Source organism: Strigops habroptila, chromosome 11 (genome assembly GCF_004027225.2).
Source record: "Strigops habroptila isolate Jane chromosome 11, bStrHab1.2.pri, whole genome shotgun sequence".
NCBI lineage: Eukaryota > Metazoa > Chordata > Aves > Psittaciformes > Psittacidae > Strigops > Strigops habroptila.
The window spans coordinates 26166064-26188646 of NC_046360.1; the positions used below are offsets into that span (position 1 = coordinate 26166064).

At 47.3% G+C, this 22583-nt stretch overlaps 1 protein-coding gene across 1 annotated transcript in view; it reads left to right on the forward strand.

Moving 5' to 3' along the window:
• Positions 1-863: 863 nt before the first annotated feature.
• Positions 864-22583, forward strand: part of SRGAP3 (SLIT-ROBO Rho GTPase activating protein 3) — a 119560-nt gene continuing 97840 nt past the window's right edge. Inside the window, 1 exon segment of the mRNA XM_030500523.1 lies at positions 864-1219. Within this exon segment, the coding sequence (XP_030356383.1) occupies positions 1153-1219 (67 nt within the window). The 5' untranslated portion in view covers positions 864-1152.

The window sequence follows — 22583 nt, forward strand, 5'->3', positions numbered from 1 at the left end:
TTCTCTCCTCAAAATGGCCTTCTATATGTGTGACGGGCCTTCTCCCGGGACTGGAAAACCAAAACCGAACTTTTGTTTGTTGCTCTGAACAACAGGACTTGCTGTGTTTTGGGACCTGGAGCTTTCCCAGTGCAGTTTCAAAACACAGAGCCAGTCAGAAGGTATTCCAGCTTGAGCCAAATGGCCTTTGAGTTAAATGCGTGCCATAAACCTCTCCCTTGTCACTGTATTCACATTTATTACTGCTTTTGTGTTGATAAACCCATTGTGGCTGGATGTTGGCCTGTAGGTACAGATCAGACGTGTGGTTGCAGAGGTGAGGGGGAGCAGCAAGGGGTGGTGAGGACACGGGTGCCATGGTGCTGCCCACCCGGGTACCTCAGCCCCCAGTTCTGCTTTATGGCTAAACAGTGTACTATCTGACACGTTACCCTTGGAGGAGCAGCTTCCAGCCTGGTGCCCTGCCGCAGTATGGAAACTGACTCGTCTGCAGGCAGCGTGTGCCGCGGCTGCGAGGGGGCAGTTTGGGGGGGCTGCAGAACGGGACCCCAACCGCGTCCTCTGAGAAACGGGGCGATGTGGATGCCACCGCGGACCCGTGCGGTGCCGGGGCCACCGCGGGGAGCACCGCGCTTGGGGGCGCAGGACCGTGCACACCGATCAACGGAGCTGCGAGAACACAGCGGCGGTACGAGCCGGGCCCTGCTGAACCGGGACCGGGGCTGAGGATGGGGAGGCAGCAGCTCCCTCCCTGTCTCGGCGGAGCCTTCCGCACCCCCCTTCCCACCCCTCCGCGCGGGGAACCGCGCCCGCAGCGACCGGACCCCGCCGGCAGGGAGTGGAAGGGGCGCGGGGACGCGCGTCCCGCCCCGCCCCGCCCATCACGGCGGCCCCGCCTCGCCCAGCGCGCAACCTGAGCGCGGGATCGGCGGCAGGGCCCCGCCTCGGCTGGACTCGGCTCGGTGCGGAGGCTGGTGGTGCCGCGGCTCCCGCCGGGCTCCGTGCGGCGCGCTCTGTCCCCGGCACCGCCAATGAAGGCAGCCGCGGGCGGCGGCGGGGCCGCGGCCGGGTGAGGCGGCGGGGCCGGCGGTGCGCGGAGCGGCGGAGCGCGGCGGGGCGGGTGTCCCGGCGCAGCCTGCGCCCCCCCGCAAAATGTCATCGCAGGGCAGGTTCAAGAAGGACAAAGAGATCATCGCCGACTACGAGGCGCAAGTCAAAGGTGCGGAGCGGGGCCCGCTGCATTGCGGGGCGGGCGGCGGGGCACGGCTGCGGTGCCCGCCTTTGTGTGCGGGGCGGGGCGGGCGGGGGCCGGCCCTGGCTGCGGGGCCTGCACCGCCCTGCCCTCCCCGGGCCGCTGCTCCCGGTGCCTTCCCCTCCGCGGGCACGTCCCGCCGGGCCCGGCTCCGCGGAGGTACCGGGTGCGGGCGGTGCCATCGCCCTGCGGGGAGCTCGGCGTGCGGAGCGCCCGCGGTCGCTGATTACTCAGCCCTAACCCGAGCCGGCGCTCGGTGAATGGGGAAGGAGCTGCGGCCGGCACCCACCTGGGCAGCGCCGGGGCTGCGGGGTGCGCGGCGGGTCGGGAGCGGTAGCGGGAGGGAACCTGCTGATGCCGGTGTCTGCAGAGCGAGCTCTGCCCGGGCCGCCCGGTGAGGAAGCACATTGATCTTGCGGGTCTTACGTAAGGAACTTCGCCGCGCATCAGGCCCAGCGACTTCAAGGGACATAATCATTATTATGCAAGTCCCAGCGTTATTGCAGGATGAAGACCTTGGGAAGCAGACCGCCTTGTTAATAAATATTAGAGGAGAATATCATTAAAGGTTAAGTCTGTTGAGACTGCTAAGCATCACACACCAGGCTCCGGATTAATTTTTATGACAGTTAGACTCATTATGGAAAAGTTGGTACCCTCTGAAACATCACAAATGCCTGCAGCCTGGTGAAAGGCCAAGTGTGTCAGAGTGTGTGTGGTCAGACGGGGAAAAATCAGTCCCTGTAGCCATCCCTCTACATCAAAAATAGCATTTTTAGTATCGGTAGCAAACTGTGTTAACTGGTATTTTTTGATAACTTCAGTTTGTAAATCTACTTCTCATTGCAACAATTTCTCATTCTGTTAGTTCATGGCAATTCCTTTTCCAACTTTCAGCTGAGGATACTTAGCTGCTTACTGAATGCCTTCTCATTGAGTTTCCCTCTCCAAGTCCCTTTGCTATCATATAAAATTGGCTCCAGTCTCCCCTTGGGTTGTTGTTTTATACAGATGCACGTTCACCATTTTATGTTCAAGTCTCTGGTTAAGACAGAGTTAATTAAATATAAAATAGCTTTTCTGCAAATTAACCCTTGAATGTGCAAACGGAACAGGTTTCCTGCCTTCTCTAGAGGTCACTTAGCATGTTGGATCCTGAGCTTGGCTGAATGATGTCTCATCATTTTGAAGAAGTAGCTGCTGAAATGCTACAGTGCAATGCCAGATGGAGGGGTTTGGGGAAGGGGCTGTCTGTTGATTTTGTGCCATTGTTTACTTTTGTGCATTTCAGTCTTTTGTAGTTGGCTTTGAAGAGTGATGTAACAGTCACAACATGCTCTGCTCAGTGCCAATTACCTTTCTGCTTGTGTGTAATTTGGGCAAATTGATGTTATTGCACCCTGCAGTTAAGCAGATGAAATATTCTTTTAGCCTGTGGTATTGTTCCATTTTATGGGAGGGGATTTGCATTTATTCATAGAGCCTGTCCCACGTTTCCATCTTCTTCTTGATGATGTGCTGGGCCAGGCAGTTCCTGCTTCTTGTTCTTGGATGCTTGGGGCTGCAGAGGGGTAGCTGGAAGCAGGACAGGGTCTGATCCGTGCCAAAAGCTTCGCTGCAGACATTGCCAGTGTTTTTTCTTGTTGTTGTTTGTAACTGGAATACTCATTTGCCGTGATCATTCTTGGCCCGACTTCTGTAGCCTCATGGTTTCCATATGTTAGTTAATGCTGGGGTTATGTAGAAGGGTGTTTTATTGCACCGCAGCGATCACGTTTTGGGCAGCTGTAATACAGAGTTTGCTAATGGGCCAGTAATAATTTCCTTGATACTACTCAATGCCTAATTATACCTCCAGAAATGCCCATTTTCTGGTTGTGGGTACTTGGTCTGTATTTTCATCTGAATAAAAGTTAATTCCCATGTGGTCAGGGTTTAACTGCACCTGAAGCTGGGGCAAGGCAAGCAGAGTTAGACCCCAGCGTCTGTGTGTGCTGCCTGCTTGCTGCCTTTGAGGTTGTTGTGGACAACTGAGGACAGGGATAGTGGCAGCTCCATCCCTGAGGAGCATCAGCTCTGTCACAGGACCAAGGTGGTCTTGCGGTGACTTTGGTGAGGTGAAGGGGCTCTGGTGCTCGCGGCAGTGTCCTGACAGCTGTCACCCTCACTGTCACCTCCCTGCGGGGATCAGGGCGGCTCTGACCTTCCCGTGTTGCTAAACTGTCCTCCAACAGTTTAGCAACATCTGACTCCAGAGGAATTGGCACAGAGGTTTGTTGTACTCCCTGCTTCATCATTAAATAGGAGCAGCGAAAGAAAACTAAACTGGGCAGAAATGTTTAGTGGTAAGTTGGTGGTTGGTTGTTAAATTGGTGGGGACACGAGGAGGACCAGCTGCCGAGGACACTGCAGAGGGAGTGGGGCTTTTTCTTTGGTTAGTTGTGTACTGCCTGTGCAAATGCTACCTGCGTGTCCTCAGTGTCAGCAAAACCCAATGTGGGGAGGGTTTGTCATCATTTAAACCTTCTTCTGAGGCTGTGACAGTGACCATAAACACCCACCTCCACTTCTGCTCCCCTTCTGCGAGGCCTGATCTCTCTTGGATCAACCTAGGGATTTCATGTAGGCCACCTCATTATCCAGATACCCCATTTATTTCCTACAGGGATTTAATTGTTATCCTATTTATATCTAAACTCCTGCTAACCTGATGAAGACAGATACCCAAATCTCCAGAGAAAGACTAAAATGGAAAAGAAATAAGGAGAGAGAAAAGGGGGAATGGTGGCAAGTGAGACTAACGAAGACAATGTTGTCAAGGAATACCTGAAGTGGGAAGATGATAAAAGATGAAAATTTGAAGAAGAGATGTCTTGTTATAGAGGGTGGGGCTGAAGTCTGAACGCAGCACAGTGATGGACCCCATGGTGTGGTCAAGAAGATAGCAGGGGGAAAGGTGGAAAACCCTGGATGTGAACTCCAGGGAATACGTTGGCATGGGTGGAAGAGTAATTCACAACAGAGGTGTGTTTAAAATGCATTTAGAAGATGGATGTTGGAGAGGAATGGAAGTGGTCAGGGTGCTGGCCAGCCTGATCTGCCGGGCAGCTGGGAAGGTGTGAGGTGTCAGCACCTGGGGCTGTCACAAGGCAGTAACCATTGAGCAGTGCCTGAAGTGCATAAACACCCTCAGTTGCCCAGGTATGACTAGAGAATTACTCACAAACAACTGGAAATAATTTAGCGTGTGGGGGGAATAAAAATGTTGTTTAAACGTAATTTTTAAGAAGGTTTTTCTGGAAGCCCTCTTGCTCAGGCTGTTGGGAATAGAGCAAAGACCCTGAATGGTTCAGGAACAACCTGTCAATAACTGAGCCCTGCCCCAACCTCCTGTGCTCCAGGGTGCTGCACCCTCGGTTAAAAAAATCGATGAGCCCACACTTTATGTGGGGACCATGATTGGTGTAAGTGGAGTTTAACTGGTGAGTAATCTTTGTGCACAGGAGTGATCTATCAGCCATAACGACTATCTTCTTTCTCTCCCTGGAGAACTGTGCCTGCTTTTCTCATGGTGGGAAGGAGTTGTCCTGGAAATGCTTTGAAGAGATAGAGGGTGTGTGCTGCATGCGCGCAGGGCTGCGTGCTGCCACTGCACACCCTCTTGCTGGATGTTGCAGAGGGCTGGGGGGGCCGATAGCTGGGGCACTGCTGGTGGTGGTGCGGGGTGCCTGAGGCTTTGGGTTGGTGCTGTTCCCGCTCTGTTTCTAGGAGTGGAAATACCGAATCATTGCTGCCTGTGGCTGCTGCAGGCTGGCTGTCCTTGCAGCAATCCGCAGCGTTTGCCACCTGCCTGTGCACGGGGACCTCTCTCTTTCATCTCTCCTGAATGCGCACACCGCTGACAGGCACTTTCCCATGGTGTGGTCTCTCCTGTCAGTTATCATGCTGTGGGTCTGTCCTCACCTTCTGCTTCTCATCTGCATCCTTCTTTAGCTGTCAGCAGAGGAGAGGCTGTCCCCAGGATTGCCAGCAGATGCTTGCTTGATGGTACCAGAAGGAAAATATTAAGGGCACTTTTTAGGAGGCAGGTTTTCTTATTTGTCTCTCCGAGATTTGCAGACAGGAATGGTTGCATTAAAAATAAATGGTAATGAAGATGTGGCTGCATATTTACAACTGCCACATTAAAGTGACCTGTGGAATACAGAATACAGTAGATCCTTGGATGTACAATTTAAAGCAAATGTTTTCAGACATGCAATTTTAATTATCTGGCCAGAAAAATAAACAAATGTCTTTTTCTCATTACTGTCAGGTGCATGATTTGTTGCTTTAGTGCAGTAAAACTAAACAGTGTTAATTATGTAGATGCAGCCATCTATGGTACAGCATTGTAAATCTTGCAGAAAATTGGGCATCATATTGCTTCCTGAAGCTTTTCTTTAACCCTGGCAAAATCCAGGTCGTCGTATGATCTGTTTGGTTACTGTTGGCAGGAAGACTGCTCTGAGTCAGTAGCATCTTTTGCTGTCAGATGGCTGGCAGGTGAAAAGCATCCCTAGTGATCCTAAAGACAGTAGTCTTTAAATGGTGCATCTGGCTGCATAGTGGTGAAGGGATGATTTCTTGCCCTTCTAGGACTCTTAGTTGCTGTGTGGATTGATAATAGAATTACAGTTTCGATGGATTTAGCATATAAAACCATTAAAAGGGCTTGCAGACCTGGGGCCAAAGAAAACTAATGTGTGCTTTCCCATTTTCATAGAACTGCAGCTTATGTTAATTTGTCATTGCTCGTTAGCTTCATTTTACTTTTTCTATTGCCGTAGCTTCATCTCTTCTTTTATGTCTATTATCATCTCCTACCTATTCCTCTCTTTCCACTTTGCTCAGAAAATTTTGGGATAATTCCCATACCAAATAATTTTCTGGGATTATGGCTTGCTCAGAAGGGAAGCTTAGCTCCCAGTTGGAAGAGGCATCAAGGCTTGAAACTTGACAGCCCATTTAATAAAACAGTTCTGTCAAAAGAGAAGTTCCACCCATTTAGGAAACTGCTAAATATTAATCACAAAAACAGATATAAAATTTCCATTGGCTTAATTGTTTTGCTTAACAAAATGTGGGGAAGTGCGACCTGAGGGCCAGCTGGCGTGCCTTGGTGTAGCTGTCGGCTTCAGTGGAGTCATTGGCAACAGACAGCAGATCCTCATGAATCTGATCTAGTTTGTGCTGTGAGACTTCAGAGTAACTGCTCAGCATTGCTGCTTGTTCAGTTGATTCCCATGTTGATTTACTTGTTATCTTCCTGTTACCCGTTGTGTTTCCTCAGTGGGGTACAGTAGCGTGGTCTTGGTTACGTGAGACCACCATGTTTGGGGAGGGCCATGTGCAGAGAATAGCAGAAAGTATGTATGTGATTCATAATAAAGATGAATTGGCCGTCTCTAATGGAAACAAATTGAATCTATTAGAGATGTTTCCTGCAAAGCTGAAGTCCCAAGCGCTTTGGTGGAGGCTGGGATGGTTCCACCTGAGTCAGCAGGCTCCTGCGTGCAGCTGACCATCAGTGGCTCTGTGCGGTTGCTGGTGGGATCGACCCTCCTAAAATGCCTTGGATTTGGGCCTCCTCTGTGGTCAGCGGGAAGGAGGAGCTGCTAGCTCGTGGTGACTGGTCAGAGATGTGTGTGCACGTGTGCTTGGGTGCCTTGCCCTGGTCTGATGCTCTCAGTGTGTGGGTACAGCACCTTGCCAGAGCTGGGCAGTTGGCCTTGTGGTGCTGGTGCAGAAGATTGAATTGGAGCATGCCAAGGCACTGCGACTGCTATTTCTTGTCTTTGGGCACTATTTATCAATCTACTGTTTTCCCTGATAACAGTAAAAAGCTCTTACAATGCTTATTCATGGCCTGTAGCTAGTCTTGGTTCCAGGTGAAGAGTTTTAAGGGCCTTAAGAGTGCAGCACCAAATGCACTTCAGGTGCTTAACAGATATTTATAAGCCTCTGCAAGGTGTAGTATTTTAAGTTCTGTGTACATGGTTTCAGCACCTGTCAGGAGCAGGATTTACTCTCCCCTTCTACTGGCCCATTGAAGGTGGGGGGAAACCTTCCCCCTTGAGCTCTTAAATTTTGTCTTTGTCTGAATTTGGCTTTGTGTCAGTAGCTGTTTGTTAAGCTACCACCCATGGCAGCAACAGCAGTCACCTCCTGAAATGCATTTACTGACTTTGGAGGCATTCGTACTCCTGTCAGGCAGCTGATGATGGAGCGGTGTGAGCGGGTAGTGCCTGGCATCAGGCTCAAGGCAGGAGAGAGGCACAGCAGTGTGTGCAGTTGTGTTCCTCATGCCACTTCCCAGTGAAGCTGCCATGAAGTAATCTCCCTTTCTTACAACCTGGGTGGCTGTTTAATCCGGCATGTTGATTTAATCCTAAGAGACTTTTGCTGAGCTGCCAGCAAACCTTCGTCTCTAAAAAGATGACTATTTCTTACTAATAGCTATTATGTTATATGTGCCCCACCTCTGTGTGTTTTATTGGTGTGTATCACAGCAGCAAGGGAGGACCCAAAAACGAGTAAACAGCGTGAACCCACGCAGTGACAGTGGTAATAAAGGTTTGTACCTGTCACTGATGATCTCCTTAGGGCTTCCAGTCCTCACTCGGTGCTCCTGCTTTGTGTCTGTGGTTGTTCCATGCACTTTAAGCTGTTCACATATCCCAGAGCCTGCTTGTAAGCTTTACTCTGAAAAACTGGTCCAAGGTGACTTATTTTGGTGTCTCTTTTCTCTCCTCTGGAAGCCGGCTGCAGTGGTTTGGGAAGAGGCAGCTTCTGAACAGCTTATTGCAACACGCAATTTTAGGAGAGGAAGTGCAGTATTGACATTGAAGTACTGAGGGAGTTTATGTAGTTGTTGTCAGCTTCCCTGGGCTGGGGTGGAGTTGGTGTGATAGCGCTGATGTGTTTCTCACTGCCACGATGCTGTGGGATTGCTTAATGACCGTGAGCGGTCAGCAGCTTGGTTTAGAGTTTATGTGAAAAATGGCACCATCGATAGCACAGCAGCCCTCGCATGCCAGGCTGGGGAATATACAGCCTTTTATTTATCCCAGTGTTGTCATTACTCATCAATGAGGAGGCAGCTGTTAGGATCCTGTCCATGGCAGCAGCGGGGAGAGGTTTTAAATCATCCTCTTTGTTTTAAATCATCCCTTTTGTGTTAAATTATCCTCTTTGTTTTAAATCTTCCCCTTTGTTTTAAAAATAAAGATATGTAGAAAGGTGTGGTGGTCTAATTCCAGAGTGGAAATTGGTGCTTCCGTCACAGTCCTGGCCTCTTCTAGAAGGTGGGTCCCCACATTTAGCTCTGAGGGGAGTAGCAGCAGTGCCTCATGGCTGGTGTTCATGTGCTTGTTCGGATGTGGCCATAGAGTGGTGTGTCTGTCCGTACCGGTGTGAGTTCCCAGTCTGGGAACCCTTGGCCTGGGAGTGATTTGGGGGATTGGGGAGCTGGAAACTGGGCAAAAGCTACAGCTGTGAGGTTCTCTTGCTTACCCATCTTGTGCTGATGAGCTGCCTTAAGACAATGTGCCTCCCTGAATGACAGAGCTGTTGGTTAGCTTTACTCATGTTCTTTCCTAACTACTGAAGCCCAGCTGATGATCAGGGGAGGTTCTGCATGAAGACTTTTGGTGCTGCAGGCTGCTAGTCTGGGAGCGGGAGGGTTTGGGAAAGCTATGCATCCTCTCTGCGTCCAACAGCTCAGAAAGGAATTTGCATTAGTGTCTATCACTCTTCCTTTGGAGTTGAACAGCTTTGAAGAAGGGGAAGAAAAAGGATTTTACTTTCCTTTTTCACCTAGGCCTTTGGGAGGAACAGTCATGTGTGGCAAGGGATTGCACTCTAATGCATCTTGCTTCTCAAAGTAGCTCTGTAAAATATTGCTCTGTCTTGTAGCAACAGCAGGTGTGCAGGAAAGCTCAATAATCTTCTGTTAGAATGACTGTGGAGTTAAATTGTCTACAGCTTCTTGCTTGTGTCTCTATCAGACAGATGGGGAAAGAGGTCGCTCCATAGTTGAGCATCCCTGATTTTTTTAGCTCTGTCCCTCCAAGCCTCTGAGCCTCAGTGGCCTGTCTGTAAAACAGAGAAGAGAGGATGCTGCTCTTTGAACGACTGCTAATCCTGCTGCTCTTGGGAACGTCTGGGGTTATGGCTCTAGGGTGACGATTTTATCCATATGGCTCTTGCTTTAGTTATTATCTAGTTAGCGAAGTTAACTGTACTGATCAGGTGAGACTCAGTGTTGTTTTACTATCTTGCTTGTATTGTGAGAGTAAATATTTAAAAATGAAAGTAGGATATGAGGCTGTAAATGACCAGAGATCAGGAGATAGAGGTATGGCTTTAGTGAGACCATTAAGGGAAAAGGGAGCCTGGTTTTCCACTGCCTTTCTCCATCTGTTGGACCAAATTCACCTCTGAGCTCCAACTTTGTGGAACAGTGTCATGCGTTGGAGGACCACAACAGAAGTCCCTGTCAAGGACTTCATGAAGCAGTGGCTTCCCCTTCACCGTGGAAAAGCCCCGAAGATTGTTTTTTCTTTTAGATGTTATAGCATCGATTAACTTTGTTTTGTTTGGATTGTTGTTTGTGGTCTTGAGGCTATTCTGTGATGCGGTTAGAACTTGAGGCAATGTTCTGCTATTGGGAACATCTGGTTTAGAGAAGATGACCTCAGGAACAGATTTCTTAGCTCATGATCACCAGTTAGATAATGTTAGGTTGCTGGCCTTGTGTGTATCCAACATTTTTCTCTCTGTCAAATGCACTGATTAATCAATAATTGTTTCACAGTAATAAAACCCATTGCTGTGGAATGAAAATGCTTCCCCACTGCCCGAGGTGACTAGAATTCCTCCTTACAGTGTGGTGAAAGCTGACATACTTGCATCAACTAAATGCTTTTCAGAAAAGCTTCTATCTATGTAAGCTTAGAGCCTGCCAGCAGCTGAGATCTGAGAGAACTCACAGCAATGAGTTACTCTTTATATTGATGGTGATGTTCAAAGCTTCTGGGTCAGATGAGGCCCTACTGCAATAGGTAGGACTTGCTGTCCAGCATTAGTGACCTAATGGCTTTAAATGAACTATTTTTTGGGAAGCAGTCTGCATTCCCCTCCCCCCCCTTTTTTTATTTACTTCATGGAACTTTAACTCTGATGCTATAATTTAATCATAGATTACAGAAGAACTCATAAGAGAGTAAGAACTAGAGATCAAACTGTGTGGCAGTCTAAAGCTTTTGTGTTGGCAAAGGCTCTAGAGACAGTTCAAGGTTTTCTTTGTGTGAAAAAAGGTTAATTGATATTTGGGAAGAGCCTAAATGATGTTTCAATCAAGACAGCTTGTTAGTGTGTGAAATCTTAAAGGTACAGACTTTGATCTGTCATTTTACAGTGCTGGCAGTGTGGCAGGATTAAAGCTGCAAGAGAGCTTGAAGATCAGAGTTACATTGTTAGACAGTGATGATCAGGAGGCGAAGCCTTGTGCGGATGAGTCCAGTTTGGGAATTTAGCCCTGGAGTGGGAACACAGCATGAAACCGTGGGCTATAGGTAGCTCAGGACAAGACGGAAACAGTGCTGTTGACCTTGTTGCAAACTGCTTTGTATCCGTAATGGAAAGTGATACACTAAAGCTGTGTGAGAGTATCAAGACCCTGTTTTTAGCTGGTCAGTTGGTGAAGGAAGAAATACTGTCTGCAAGATTATCCTGCCATAAGCAGAGAGTATGTTTAGGTTTTTCTTAACCCGCCTCATCTCTGTTCCTGTTTGCCCTCAAAAGCTGATTAGTTACTCCAGATTTATGCTGGTGTTGCAGCAGGTGACCTGTAGTTGTGAAGTTGTGTCTCCAGACCTTGTAAGCCGGATCGGGATGTCTGTTCAACGGCATCTCTGGAAGGATGCTGTGGACCACTAATCTGCAGTGACCTCCACTGGAAGTAGATAAGCTGCTAGTTGATGAAGATGTTTTGGGTCTTGTTAGAAAATGTTATTGTAGGCAGTGGTTTTCACTCCTCTGTTGCACGGGAGGATGTGCTAACTCCCTTGAAAGGACAGCATGCCCTAAGTGACCATTAAGGGATGGGAAAGTCCTGCTCTGGCCGAAAGATAGTTTTGTTTGAAAACATGACTCTGCTGCTGTTGAGTATGGCACTGTGGGTTTGAAGAAAGTCCTCTTGGATGGGTGAGAGCTTCCATCGACTTGGGTGTGTAGTGCTTCATGCCTTTGAGATCATGTGCCAAAATCCCTGCCTGCATGAGGGATCACACAATGCATGTTGCAAGGTTAGAAAAGAGTCACAGTGAATCCTTCACGTTCACTTGCTTTTCATACCACAGTGACTGAAGCCTGTCTGCATCCAGAATGGGCAGTCGTGGGACATCTGGCAAAAGCCCATCCTTTGGTATGTCTCTTACTGTGGCTAAAAGACCTGTTGGTTGTCACACTGATTCCCTGCTAACTAGGAAGTTATTTGCACATTGCTGCTCAGGAGGGTTACACTCGATCAAGTACAGGCTGGAATATCATGATGTGTTTCTATTTTGCGATGTTGCCTAATGATTGTTTCTTGTTGGAGATGGGCACATTTTCAAAAGGGCTGAGTACTTTTACAGTCAATACTATGTACAGTTAAGCATGCTGAGGTCAGCAGAATCGAATATCATGCTTCAGGGTGGAATGAGATTGCTAGAGAGATCAGAAAACAATTTCTATCCCCACGTACAGCATTACACAATTGGCTGGATACATTATAGTTTTCCTTGCAGCATCAAAGCAATGCTCTGAGAGGGGGCTGCTGGATTAAGTAACGCTGGCATTTCTGTAAATACCCATGTAATAGTTTCAAAATGTTTGCGTACTGATGATTTTATTTCCCCAGTGTTTCCAGAGGCAGGCAGGAGTGTGCTGCCTGTTTGGCTGGCAGAGTGATGCAGAGGCATGGAGACTGAAGCAAGAGGTCAGTAGTTAGGAGTAGGAAGAGAAGTCAGGTCCTTGAACTCTGTGTCTTGCGTGAGGACCAGACTCTGCCTATGCACCAGCCGTTTGCTTCAGTTGGATGTGTCCTCTGTGCTGCCACAGCAATTGGTTAGTGTATGCGCTGTGTGATTCCCCTCTGTCTGTTTGAAGCTTGGTTGTGTTGTGAGGTCTAAAATACTGTGTGATCGGCTGATCTGTGGTGATAAATGTCACTGAGGTCCCTGGCCGCCTCCTGCCTGTTTGCTCAACTCAACTGCCGCTTCCTGTTTTCAAGCGAGGTTGTTGGCTCCTCAGCGCAGGATGATGTCTTCCTCTGTCTGTGGTGCAGAAATAGGTGGATCTTCACCACCATGGTACACGTAATGCATAACTTCACATTTTGAAGATGTACTGTGGCTCCCAGAGAAAGCAAGCTGCAATCTGAGATTGCATCCAGCATGGGTAGGAAAATGTGAGTTATTGAGGTGATGTACAGAAATACTGGTAACTTGGGACAGCTGCCCTTGTTCCATGATGGAAAACAGTTTGTTTCACACCTTAGGGGGACTGAACTGTGTCTTGTGGCTAGGGCTGGGTATCATCAGCCAGAGAGAGATGGAGAAGACAAGACTTACTGCACAGGTCATTCTGCAGCAAACTGCTTATAAGTGCACTGTGAAGGTGTGAAGGTCTGTGAACATCCAGTGTTGCACCCAGAGGAAATGGAAGGACTGACATCCCAGTCGGAGCTCTGTGAAATGACTGTGACAGTCATATACAGAAACTCTGCAAGATTAACCTCTTGCTTTGCCAGATTTTCCTTAAACCATTTGTCATTTTACTTTTCACTAAATACGCTAAATGTTTTGTAGGGACTTTTGCCCTCTTATTTTTTTACCATTAAAGTGAATGAGACTTCAACTGTTGTAATAAATGAAACTGGAAATCAGGATCTCCACTGTAATTGTATTTTTTGGGTAGTTCAAGAAGAACCTGAGGAGATATGGCAAGAAACCAAGCAAAAATAAATAGCAGCATTGAACCAGTTTTAACTTGGACTATGTCAAGTGAATTGGGAAGCAGCAGGTTCTTCCAAAGCAGTTTTGTTTCTTTTAATATCCTTGCATGATGGTGTGCTGAGTGATTCACTTCTTAAAAGCATTTTTTCTTGTACAGTGCTTCTATGCTCTTGACCTACTCTTGCTAAAACCCCTAAAGAAACAGTAAGTAAACATACTGTAAGTGAAAATGTCATAAACCCTTGAAAGTGAAACCATAACAAAAAGAGTACTCATGTAGTCATTGTTCTTGCGAGATGGCAGTTTGAGAAACACTGTTGGAATAACAATGATCTGTTTCATGTAAGAGGTCAACTCAGAACTAAGGGTGAGTGGGAAGAAGAGGAGAAAAGAAATGCATGTTGTTTGCCTCTCCTAATCATACAGCATGTTCTCGTACATCTTGTGGATTGTGCTGTTGGTGTAGTTGCCTCCTGCTCTACAAATACTTCTTTTGAATGCGTGAGAAGACATCTGTGTCAGATGGGAGAGGAACGTGTAGCAGATGGCGTACTTCTCCTGAGGCACTGGGTAGAAGGAGATAATTTTGCAGGTCACAAAGCCAGAGAATAACTTCTTCAGAATGAAACTTTCATTGGGGATTACAAAAAAAAATAAAATAAAGAAAATACATTCAGGAACCTTGCTTGGAAGCTACTTCACAGAGATAGATATGAATGTTTGTTTGCTGTTTTCCATTTCCAGACCCAATCGTGCTCCCAGTCCCCTCAGAAGACGTAACATCAGGGCTCTGACAGCTTGTGGCAAATGTCCTTTTTTCACTCTAGAACTGATGCAGAGTGTCCATCTAGCTGTGCATCTTACTGCATCCAAACATATCGCACCTCTGGGTGCTGTGGCACTGTGGAAACATGAGGAGCAGTGGGCTTGCTGGGGTGTCTCCTTGATGTTGGAGGGCACAACAGGGATCCAGGTCTGCAGTCCTGACTCCTGTGCCAGGTGTGAGGGCGGAGTGGTGCTGGGGCTTTGAGTGGTGAGGCTTCTTCGCACCAAAGCTGTTTCACCTGGAGGATGGGGTTAATGATGTTGTCTGTCTTTGAATGGGTGGCACCTGAAAGATTTCCTAAGGAGGGATAGTGTTTTGCAGGTTTAAGGCAGAGTATTAAAGATGAGCACACCAGCAGAACTGGTTCTTTGGTTTGAATGTGCTGAAATGGGCCCCTTGTTTATTAGCTGTAGGATGCTCTTGTTGCGGAGGCAATCCAGCTGCTCTGACAGTTTGCACAGAACTTCAGTGATAAGCTCCATATGGGAGTGGCGGTTGGTCATGGGTATAATCAAAGGTCTTCTCCTCAGGAGTTCTGCAGCTGTGTGTGAGAGCCAGGCACAAACCTTGGCTCCCCTCTTGGTTCCCAGTGTGTGTAGTCTCATCAGTGTGCCAAGAATTTGTGAATGCAGGTCACATTGTCACTGGTGTTTGCTGCAGTGTCCTTGTCCATGGTGTACCTCACAATGACAACAAAATAAGACACTTATGGCCACTAAACTAACTACTGAGCTTGCAGAAATTCATGGTGGCAATATGCCTTTGAAAGAAAGAAAAATAATCTTCAATGACCTCTTCCTTAGGTTTTTTTTTGAGAGGGTCTTTACCAGGCTGCATGTGTCCAGGGCTTGCTGGAAGGAACTCCTTCTCCCCAGTAGCATCTTTGTGTGAAGACTCTCAGGTTTCCTGATGCCTTAACTGTTCCTTTTTTGCCTGCCATCCAGATGGAAGGACAGCTGATCTTTGCAGGTTCTGAATTGCCACGGTGTTGGCTGTGGCTCTAGTTGCAGCATGAATGGGCACCAGGCATCTAGGAGGTGGAAGAGGCTCTGCTTTCTTCTGTAGTCACCCTGACAGTGCTGCTGGGTTGTCCTGTTCTCTTAGGTGGCATCCTAAGGCCCATCTCAGGATGAAACCGTTTGTGTGTTGTTGGTAGCACTTCTATTGCTCTCCTCTGCTTTTGCCCCTCTTGTAAAACCCCATTCAGTGTTACACACTGTGGGAGCTCTGTGCTCTTTAATTGTTTGTCATCGTGGGAATTGCTTGTTCTAAAACCAATTACAACCTGACAAAACTGATCTGCCTTATTTACAAATACATCCATCTGGTTGTGGACTGCCTGGTATCACTGCCAGAATAATATGAGGCCTTTATTGCTGCTGCTGAGTTATTGAAGGGTTCCTGTGCTGGCATTGTCTGGAGCTGCGTGATGGCTTACTGCATGTGTATTTGTATGCATGTTCTTTGTAGGACAGAAGGAATTAATGTTTAAAATAACAAATCCTATGTAAACCAGATAGAGATAAAATGTGTACTGTGTCTTGGTATCAGGCAGGGTGGAGCCGTGCAGCATGTTTGGAGTGTGTGATATGGTAGGGGGTGCTAACATATTGGCTGCAGAGCACTGATGCCCATGCAAGCTGGTGGGTGAGCTCTCTGCTGTGCTCAGGTTGGGATGAAGTACCATTATAGCTATTGCTGTTAGGAGGAGCATGCAGAAGGGAGTGCAAGAGCTGGATAGCAGAGACACCTAGACTGTTTGGAAGGGCTGGAGGTGTCTACCTCTGATGATGATACCCATCTGATGTGTAATCTGTGCCTTTTGGCTGCTGCAACAGCCGTGGGAACCAGGATTGCTGGCTACCTGGGGAGCTTCCGAATATTCCAGAAGATTCTATGATGATTGAGGTAGGACTAGATTCCTCCTTGGAAGCTGCAGTCTCCTGGTGGGTTTCATGTAGAAAATAGGCAAGAGAAGTAGGCAGGCATCTGGGGTGCGAGACTCCTATTTCTGCCTGTGTTCCTGGAACTCAGTTTTGAAAAGGCTCAAAAAAGGAGAAAAATGGATGAGTGGTGTCAGGACATTGGGCTTAAAACCATCACAACTGGTAGCTAAAACTGCTTCAGACTTTTTTTTTTTTTTCTGTGAATGTTCAGTTGCAGCTTAAAAAAAGATCTGAGACGTTATGAATCAGTACTGATTTCACCCCCAGGCCAGCAGTTCAAAGCTGAATATAGTGACTTTTAGAAGCATTCACTAAAAGCCTCTATTCCTTGTTTACTATGTGTGTTATCCACAAAGGGTAGAAAGCAGAGACATACGTATGGAAACAAATTTAGCATGAGGGAAACAGGGAAGAGTTGCCCCCTACATTAAGCCATTAAAATTAGTATGACTAGGTTTTGACATATCACTGGAGGTGAATTGGTCATTATGAATAATATATATGAGAAATTTCAGGCCTATTTCTGTTTGTGATTTATCTAGGAATGAACTTTAACTTTTATATTCAGAAATAATCACTCAGTTTTTGCTGGCTGGCTGAATAACTGAAAATTCATAAATCAGCATGAACTGGAAGTACAGAATGCTGCAATCTGCATATGAAAACCTGTGTTGACATGAATTTTAAGGTTTTTTATTTTATTTCCCTGTTACCATAGTAACTGAACATTTTTCTATAATGGTGAACTACTCTTGCAATGTGAGTGTGAGATAGGACACTTTACCTCCAGGGGCTGAGAAGGTGGATTGTTGGGGTGCCTGGTATCTGCTGGTCCCTTGACATGAGTTGTAAAAATAGGGTGTGTGGAGTCAAAGGGGGTATTTGGTAGCGCTGTAGTGAGTTGAACCCAAATCTTCTCTCCAAGGGTTGTCAATGCAAGAAAATAATCTCCAGCCAATTAAAGGTCTGTTTGAGAAAATACATTCCTGCCATCATTTTGTGGCAGAAATGCACTGTAACATGGTCCAGGCCAGGCAGGAGTATGTGTTGGGTAACGGACTCGGCAGTCACAGCCCCGCGGTGCCACTGACTCCTCTCCTGGCATGGTGGTCCTGGTCCATTGCGCTCCCCAGCCTCTCTTTAAGTCGGGCGGAGTTGCTCCGTGGGTCCTTAATGGTTGTGTATCCAAAATCATGGAGAACTGCCCCATGCCATGAGCATCGTGGTTCTGGCCAGCAGCAGTCTGTGGCTTGAAGTGGCTGGGTTGGCAGTTTTGGTGACAGATGTTCCCCAAATGGGTGGAAGCTGCTTGTGCCATGGCAGCTGCTGGAGCAGGGTGGGATGGCTGCTATGCCTGTGCTTGTGCTGTGTTGCTTGCAATAATGATGGTCATCTTCGAACCCCCTGTTTTAGCTCAGATCTTTAGTATTGCACCAGTGTGGGCTTTTGGTGTTGGGCTTTTCAAAATTGGTAATTGCTGTCATCCCAAAACTAGTGTTTGTGTTATACACTGTGGTTTCCCCTTCATTCTCAAGCAGTGCCTCTTTCCTGTTGCTGGCAGTAATGTTTTTTAATAAGAAATTTTCTGAAATTCACTGGATACGAATAACAGCCCTTTGATCCTCCTCTCCTTTTTTCTCCTACTTAACAAGCTGTAGTTTATTGATGAAAAATGCAGATAATGATGTTCCATGGGGAAATTTTTTTTGGACAAAATTATTAATGTAAATACACAGTTTACAGTTCAGAGTGACAGTCTGCTGGCAATCTATCAGCAGGGGTATGCTCTGCAGTCCCCCAGCCTGTTTTGGTCCTTTATAAATATCAATCGAATAAGAACGTACCACTGTGTACAGTGGACAGCTAAAAAGAGGAGGAAATGCAGAGAGAAAGCAGAATAGTGATATGAAAAAGAACTCTCGTCATGTTTTGTAACGTGAGCTTTCAGTGTGCATCAGGGCTAAGCTATCCTGGCCATTGCAGCTGTCAAATAATGCTGTATTTTTTGTTCCTTCTCTCATATGAGAATCAGTGTGGCGAAAGTGGCTGTGTCCTGCGGGCAGGGTGGAAAAGGCTGTAAGGTGGAGATGGACATTCTGGCTAATGTCCTGTTTCTCTGTAGCTGATCAGCATGCCTTGGCTTCAGCTGAATCCCTGCAACCCTGCCAATGAATGTGTCTGCTTGTGCAGCTCCTCTTAAAGCAGGCCAGAAATGTAGAGATGCTCAAAAGGAGACAGAGATTGTACATGGTTGTTGGCATGGGGGGTTGATTTTGTTCACTAGTTTTAAATCCAAATAGAAAATCATACTTCCACAATGAAGATATTTTCCTTACAACATAATTATAGCTCTGTATAATGTAGCTGTTCTTTATCCAGTAGTTAATAAAATATCCTAGCTGGAGGCAACTTGCTGGATATAATTTATGTGTAAATGGATCTTGTGACGTTTTTTGGTGGGAGAGGGGGAGAGAAAATAATCCATTAACATTTACATTATAATTGTTAGGATAAACCCCATGTATTTAAAAAAAGTTAATTTGCTTACAATTATTAATCGATGGCTAAATTTACTTCGGTATTTACACATTGCTTAGTTTGGACAATAAAACAGGACTGGACAACTTCACTATCTTATTTTATTCAGTTTCAGTGTGGTTTGAGTCAAGAGCTCCTAAGTTAGGAGGAGATTTTTCACTGACTTCAAGAGTTTGGAATTAATCCCTGGTAAGATACAGTCACATAATATTAGACTGACATTGTTTCAGTGAAATATTAATATGTAACCTTCAGCGAAAAGGTGGAAGCGGTGGTATTTTTTAATTCATAATTTACATTTTAAAAGGTTCCAATAAAAAGTATGAATCTCAGTGTGGCTCTTAAAATGCCTTTACCAGTGTTGTTAGAAAAATAACATTATTTGCAAGGGTCTCAGATGTTTTCTTTCAGGCCTCCCCTGGTTGATCTGTCCCTAGCCTGCTGCTTTCCAAAGCTCCAGCATATTTTACTTAATTAGTTCCCTAAAGGCCATTATGTGTGAATTTATTTATTTTTTTTCCCAAAAAGGCAATGAGCACAAGGCCATCAAAATGATAAAAGGCCTTGAGAGCTCCGGCTGCTGCTTTGTATGCTCAGATGAATGAGACACCTCCTGCTCCTCCTTTTGAGAGGCAGCACACAACTCCTGGGAGAAGTTTCATGTTTATTTCACTAAAATAGTACTAGCTGTACCGTTTTTGTAGTGATAACTGTTACTTCTGTGTGTTTGTGAGGGGAGTTTTGTGGGCTGCCAGGGTACCAGGTTAGCGGCTGGCATGTGTCCTCAGCAGGTCTGGTCAGCCCTGCGCTGGGGACAAGGAGGATGCTTTCACTTTCCCCTGCCTTTGTGGAAGAGGCTGTTTCAGCCCCCTCCCTTCAAACTAACGTTTTATCCATTGCCTTACTAAACTGTGTATTATTCTCCCCCAAAAGTCTCTTCTCTATCTTTTAGTCTCCTGGCAGCATAGATGTCTTTGACAGATGCTCATCTAATCTGTTGATAAAAGCCTCCAGTGATGGGAGATCTGACATCCTCCCTGGTTAGCCTGTTAACTGTTTCTGATTAGACTGCTTTTGCCCCAGTATTTAAACTAAATATTGTGAAGCGAAGCTGACTTGTTTGTGTGTTTTCCTTGGTGCTTATGAAGACCAATTGTGGGTGCTAGAGATATAGACAGCAGTTGCCTGGAGGACATTAAGAAGGACTACAGAGCCCTGGGAGAGGTGGTTAGGGGCTCTGGAGCTCAGATAGTTTTTTCATCGATTCTCCAGGGCAAAGGGGAGGACCATAAAAAAGCTAGGCGTGTCTGGCAGGTTAATAAATGGTTAGAAAGCTGGTGCCATAGTCAGGGGTTTGGCTATTTAGAACATGGGGCTCCATTTGGGAGGCCAGATCTACTGGAGGCTGGTGGAGCTGGTCTGACAAAGAAGGGGAAGAGCTGTTTTGGTAGGAGGCTTGCCAGGCTGGTCAGGAAAGCTTTAAACTAGATGTGTTGGGGGAGGGGAGCATTGATCCATCCCAACATTCCTGGTCAGTTGCCAGCACCTGTAATAAGTGCTTGGAGCGATGTAGAGATGTTCCAGCTGCCCCAGCCATTGAGTCGGCTTCATTTGGAGCTCGGCTAAGGTGCCTCTATACAAACGCCCGTAGTATGGGGAACAAGCAAGAGGAATTAGAGATGTGTGCAAGGCTACGGGAATATGATGTCATTGGTATCACAGAAACATGGTGGGATGGCTTCTATGACTGGAATGTTGGAATGGAAGGTTACAGGCTGTTTAGAAAAGACAGGCCAGGCAGACGGGGAGGGGGCGTTGCTATCTATGTCAGTGATAGGCTAGAGAGTATGGAACTCTGTCTGGGGACGGGTGATGAGGTAACAGAGTGTTTGTGGGTCAGGATCAAAGGGAAAACAGCAACGGGGGACATTACGGTGGGGATCTGTTACAGGCCGCCTGATCAAGAGGACTCTGTGGATGAAGCGCTCTACAGACAGATAGGAGCAGCCTCACGCTCGCAGGCCCTGGTCCTCATGGGGGACTTCAACCATCCTGACATCTGTTGGAGGGACGGTACGGCCCGGCACAAGCAATCCAGGAGGTTCCTCGATTGTGTGGAAGACAACTTCCTCTTTCAAGCAGTAGAGGAGCCGACGAGGAGAGGTGCCATGCTGGACCTTGTGCTCACCAACAGGGAGGGACTGGTTGGAAATGTAACGCTCCAGGGCAGCCTTGGCTCTAGTGATCACGAGATGGTTGAGTTTGAGATCCTCAGGACGGTGAGAAGAGCATGCAGCAAGCTCACTGCCCTGGACTTCAAGAAAGCAGACTTTGGCCTCTTCAGGAACCTCCTTAGTAAGGTTTCATGGGATACAGTCCTAGAGGGCAGGGGGGCCCAAGACTGCTGGTTGGTATTCAAGGATCACCTGCTACGTGCTCAAGAGTGTTGCATCCCGACTAGAAGAAAGTGCAGCAGGAGGGCCAGGAGACCTCCATGGATGGACAAGGAGCTGCTGAGGAAACTTAGAGGGAAAAAAGCAGCTTATAGAAGGTGGAAGCGAGGACAGGCGGCCTGGGAAGAATACAGGAACATTGCCCGAGAAGCTAGGGACCAGGTTAGGAAAGCTAAGGCCCAGCTAGAATTAAGTTTGGCAAGGGATGTAAAAGATAACAGGAAAGGATTCTATAGATACGTAGCAAATAAAAGACAGGCTAGGGACAATGTAGGCCCTCTCCAGAAGCTATCAGGAGAACTGGCTACCATGGATTTGGAGAAGGCTGAGGTTCTTAATGACTTCTTTGCCTCAGTCTTCACCAGCAAATGCTCTGACCACACAACCCAAGTCTTGGAAAGCAAATGCAGGGACTGTGAGAACGAAGACCTTAGGCCCACTGTAGGAGAGGATCAGGTTCGAGACCATCTTAAGAACCTGAACGTGCACAAGTCCATGGGACCTGATGAAATCCATCCACGGGTCCTGAAGGAGCTGGCGAATGAAGTTGCTAAGCCACTGTCCATCATATTCGAAAAATCCTGGCAGTCAGGTGAAGTTCCCGATGACTGGAAGAAGGGTAATATAACCCCCATTTTCAAGAAGGGGAAGGTGGAAGACCCGGGGAACTACAGACCAGTCAGTCTCACCTCTGTGCCTGGCAAAATCTTGGAACAGTTTCTCCTGGAAAACATGCTAAGGCACATGAAAAACAACGAGGTGGTTGGTGACAGCCAACATGGCTTCACTAAGGGGAAATCCTGCCTGACCAATTTGGTGGCCTTCTATGATGGAGCCACGGAACTGATGGACAGCGGCAGAGCAGTTGATGTCATCTACCTGGACTTGTGCAAAGCATTCGACACTGTCCCACATGACATCCTTGTCTCTAAATTGGAGAGACATCAATTTGATAGATGGACCACTCGGTGGATAAAAAACTGGCTCGATGGCCGCACGCAAAGAGTTGTGGTAAATGGCTCGATGTCCAGTTGGAAACCTGTAACAAGTGGTGTCCCTCAGGGATCGGTGTTGGGACCGGTCCTGTTCAACATCTTTGTCGGTGACATGGACAGTGGGATTGAGTGCGCCCTCAGCAAGTTTGCCAACGACACCAAGCTGTGTGGTTCGGTTGATACGCTGGAGGGAAGGGATGCCATCCAGAGGGACCTTGACACGCTTGTGAGGTGGGCCGATGCCAACCTTATGAAGTTTAACCAAGCCAAGTGCAAGGTCCTACACCTGGGTCGGGGCAACCCCAGGCACTGCTACAGGCTGGGCAGAGAAGAGATTCAGAGCAGCCCTGCAGAAAAGGACTTGGGGGTGTTGGTTGACGAGAAGCTTAACATGAGCCGGCAGTGTGCGCTTGCAGCCCAGAAAGCCAACCGTATCCTGGGCTGCATCAAAAGAAGCGTGGCCAGCAGGTCGAAGGAGGTGATCCTGCCCCTCTACTCTGCTCTTGTGAGACCCCACTTGGAGTACTGCGTA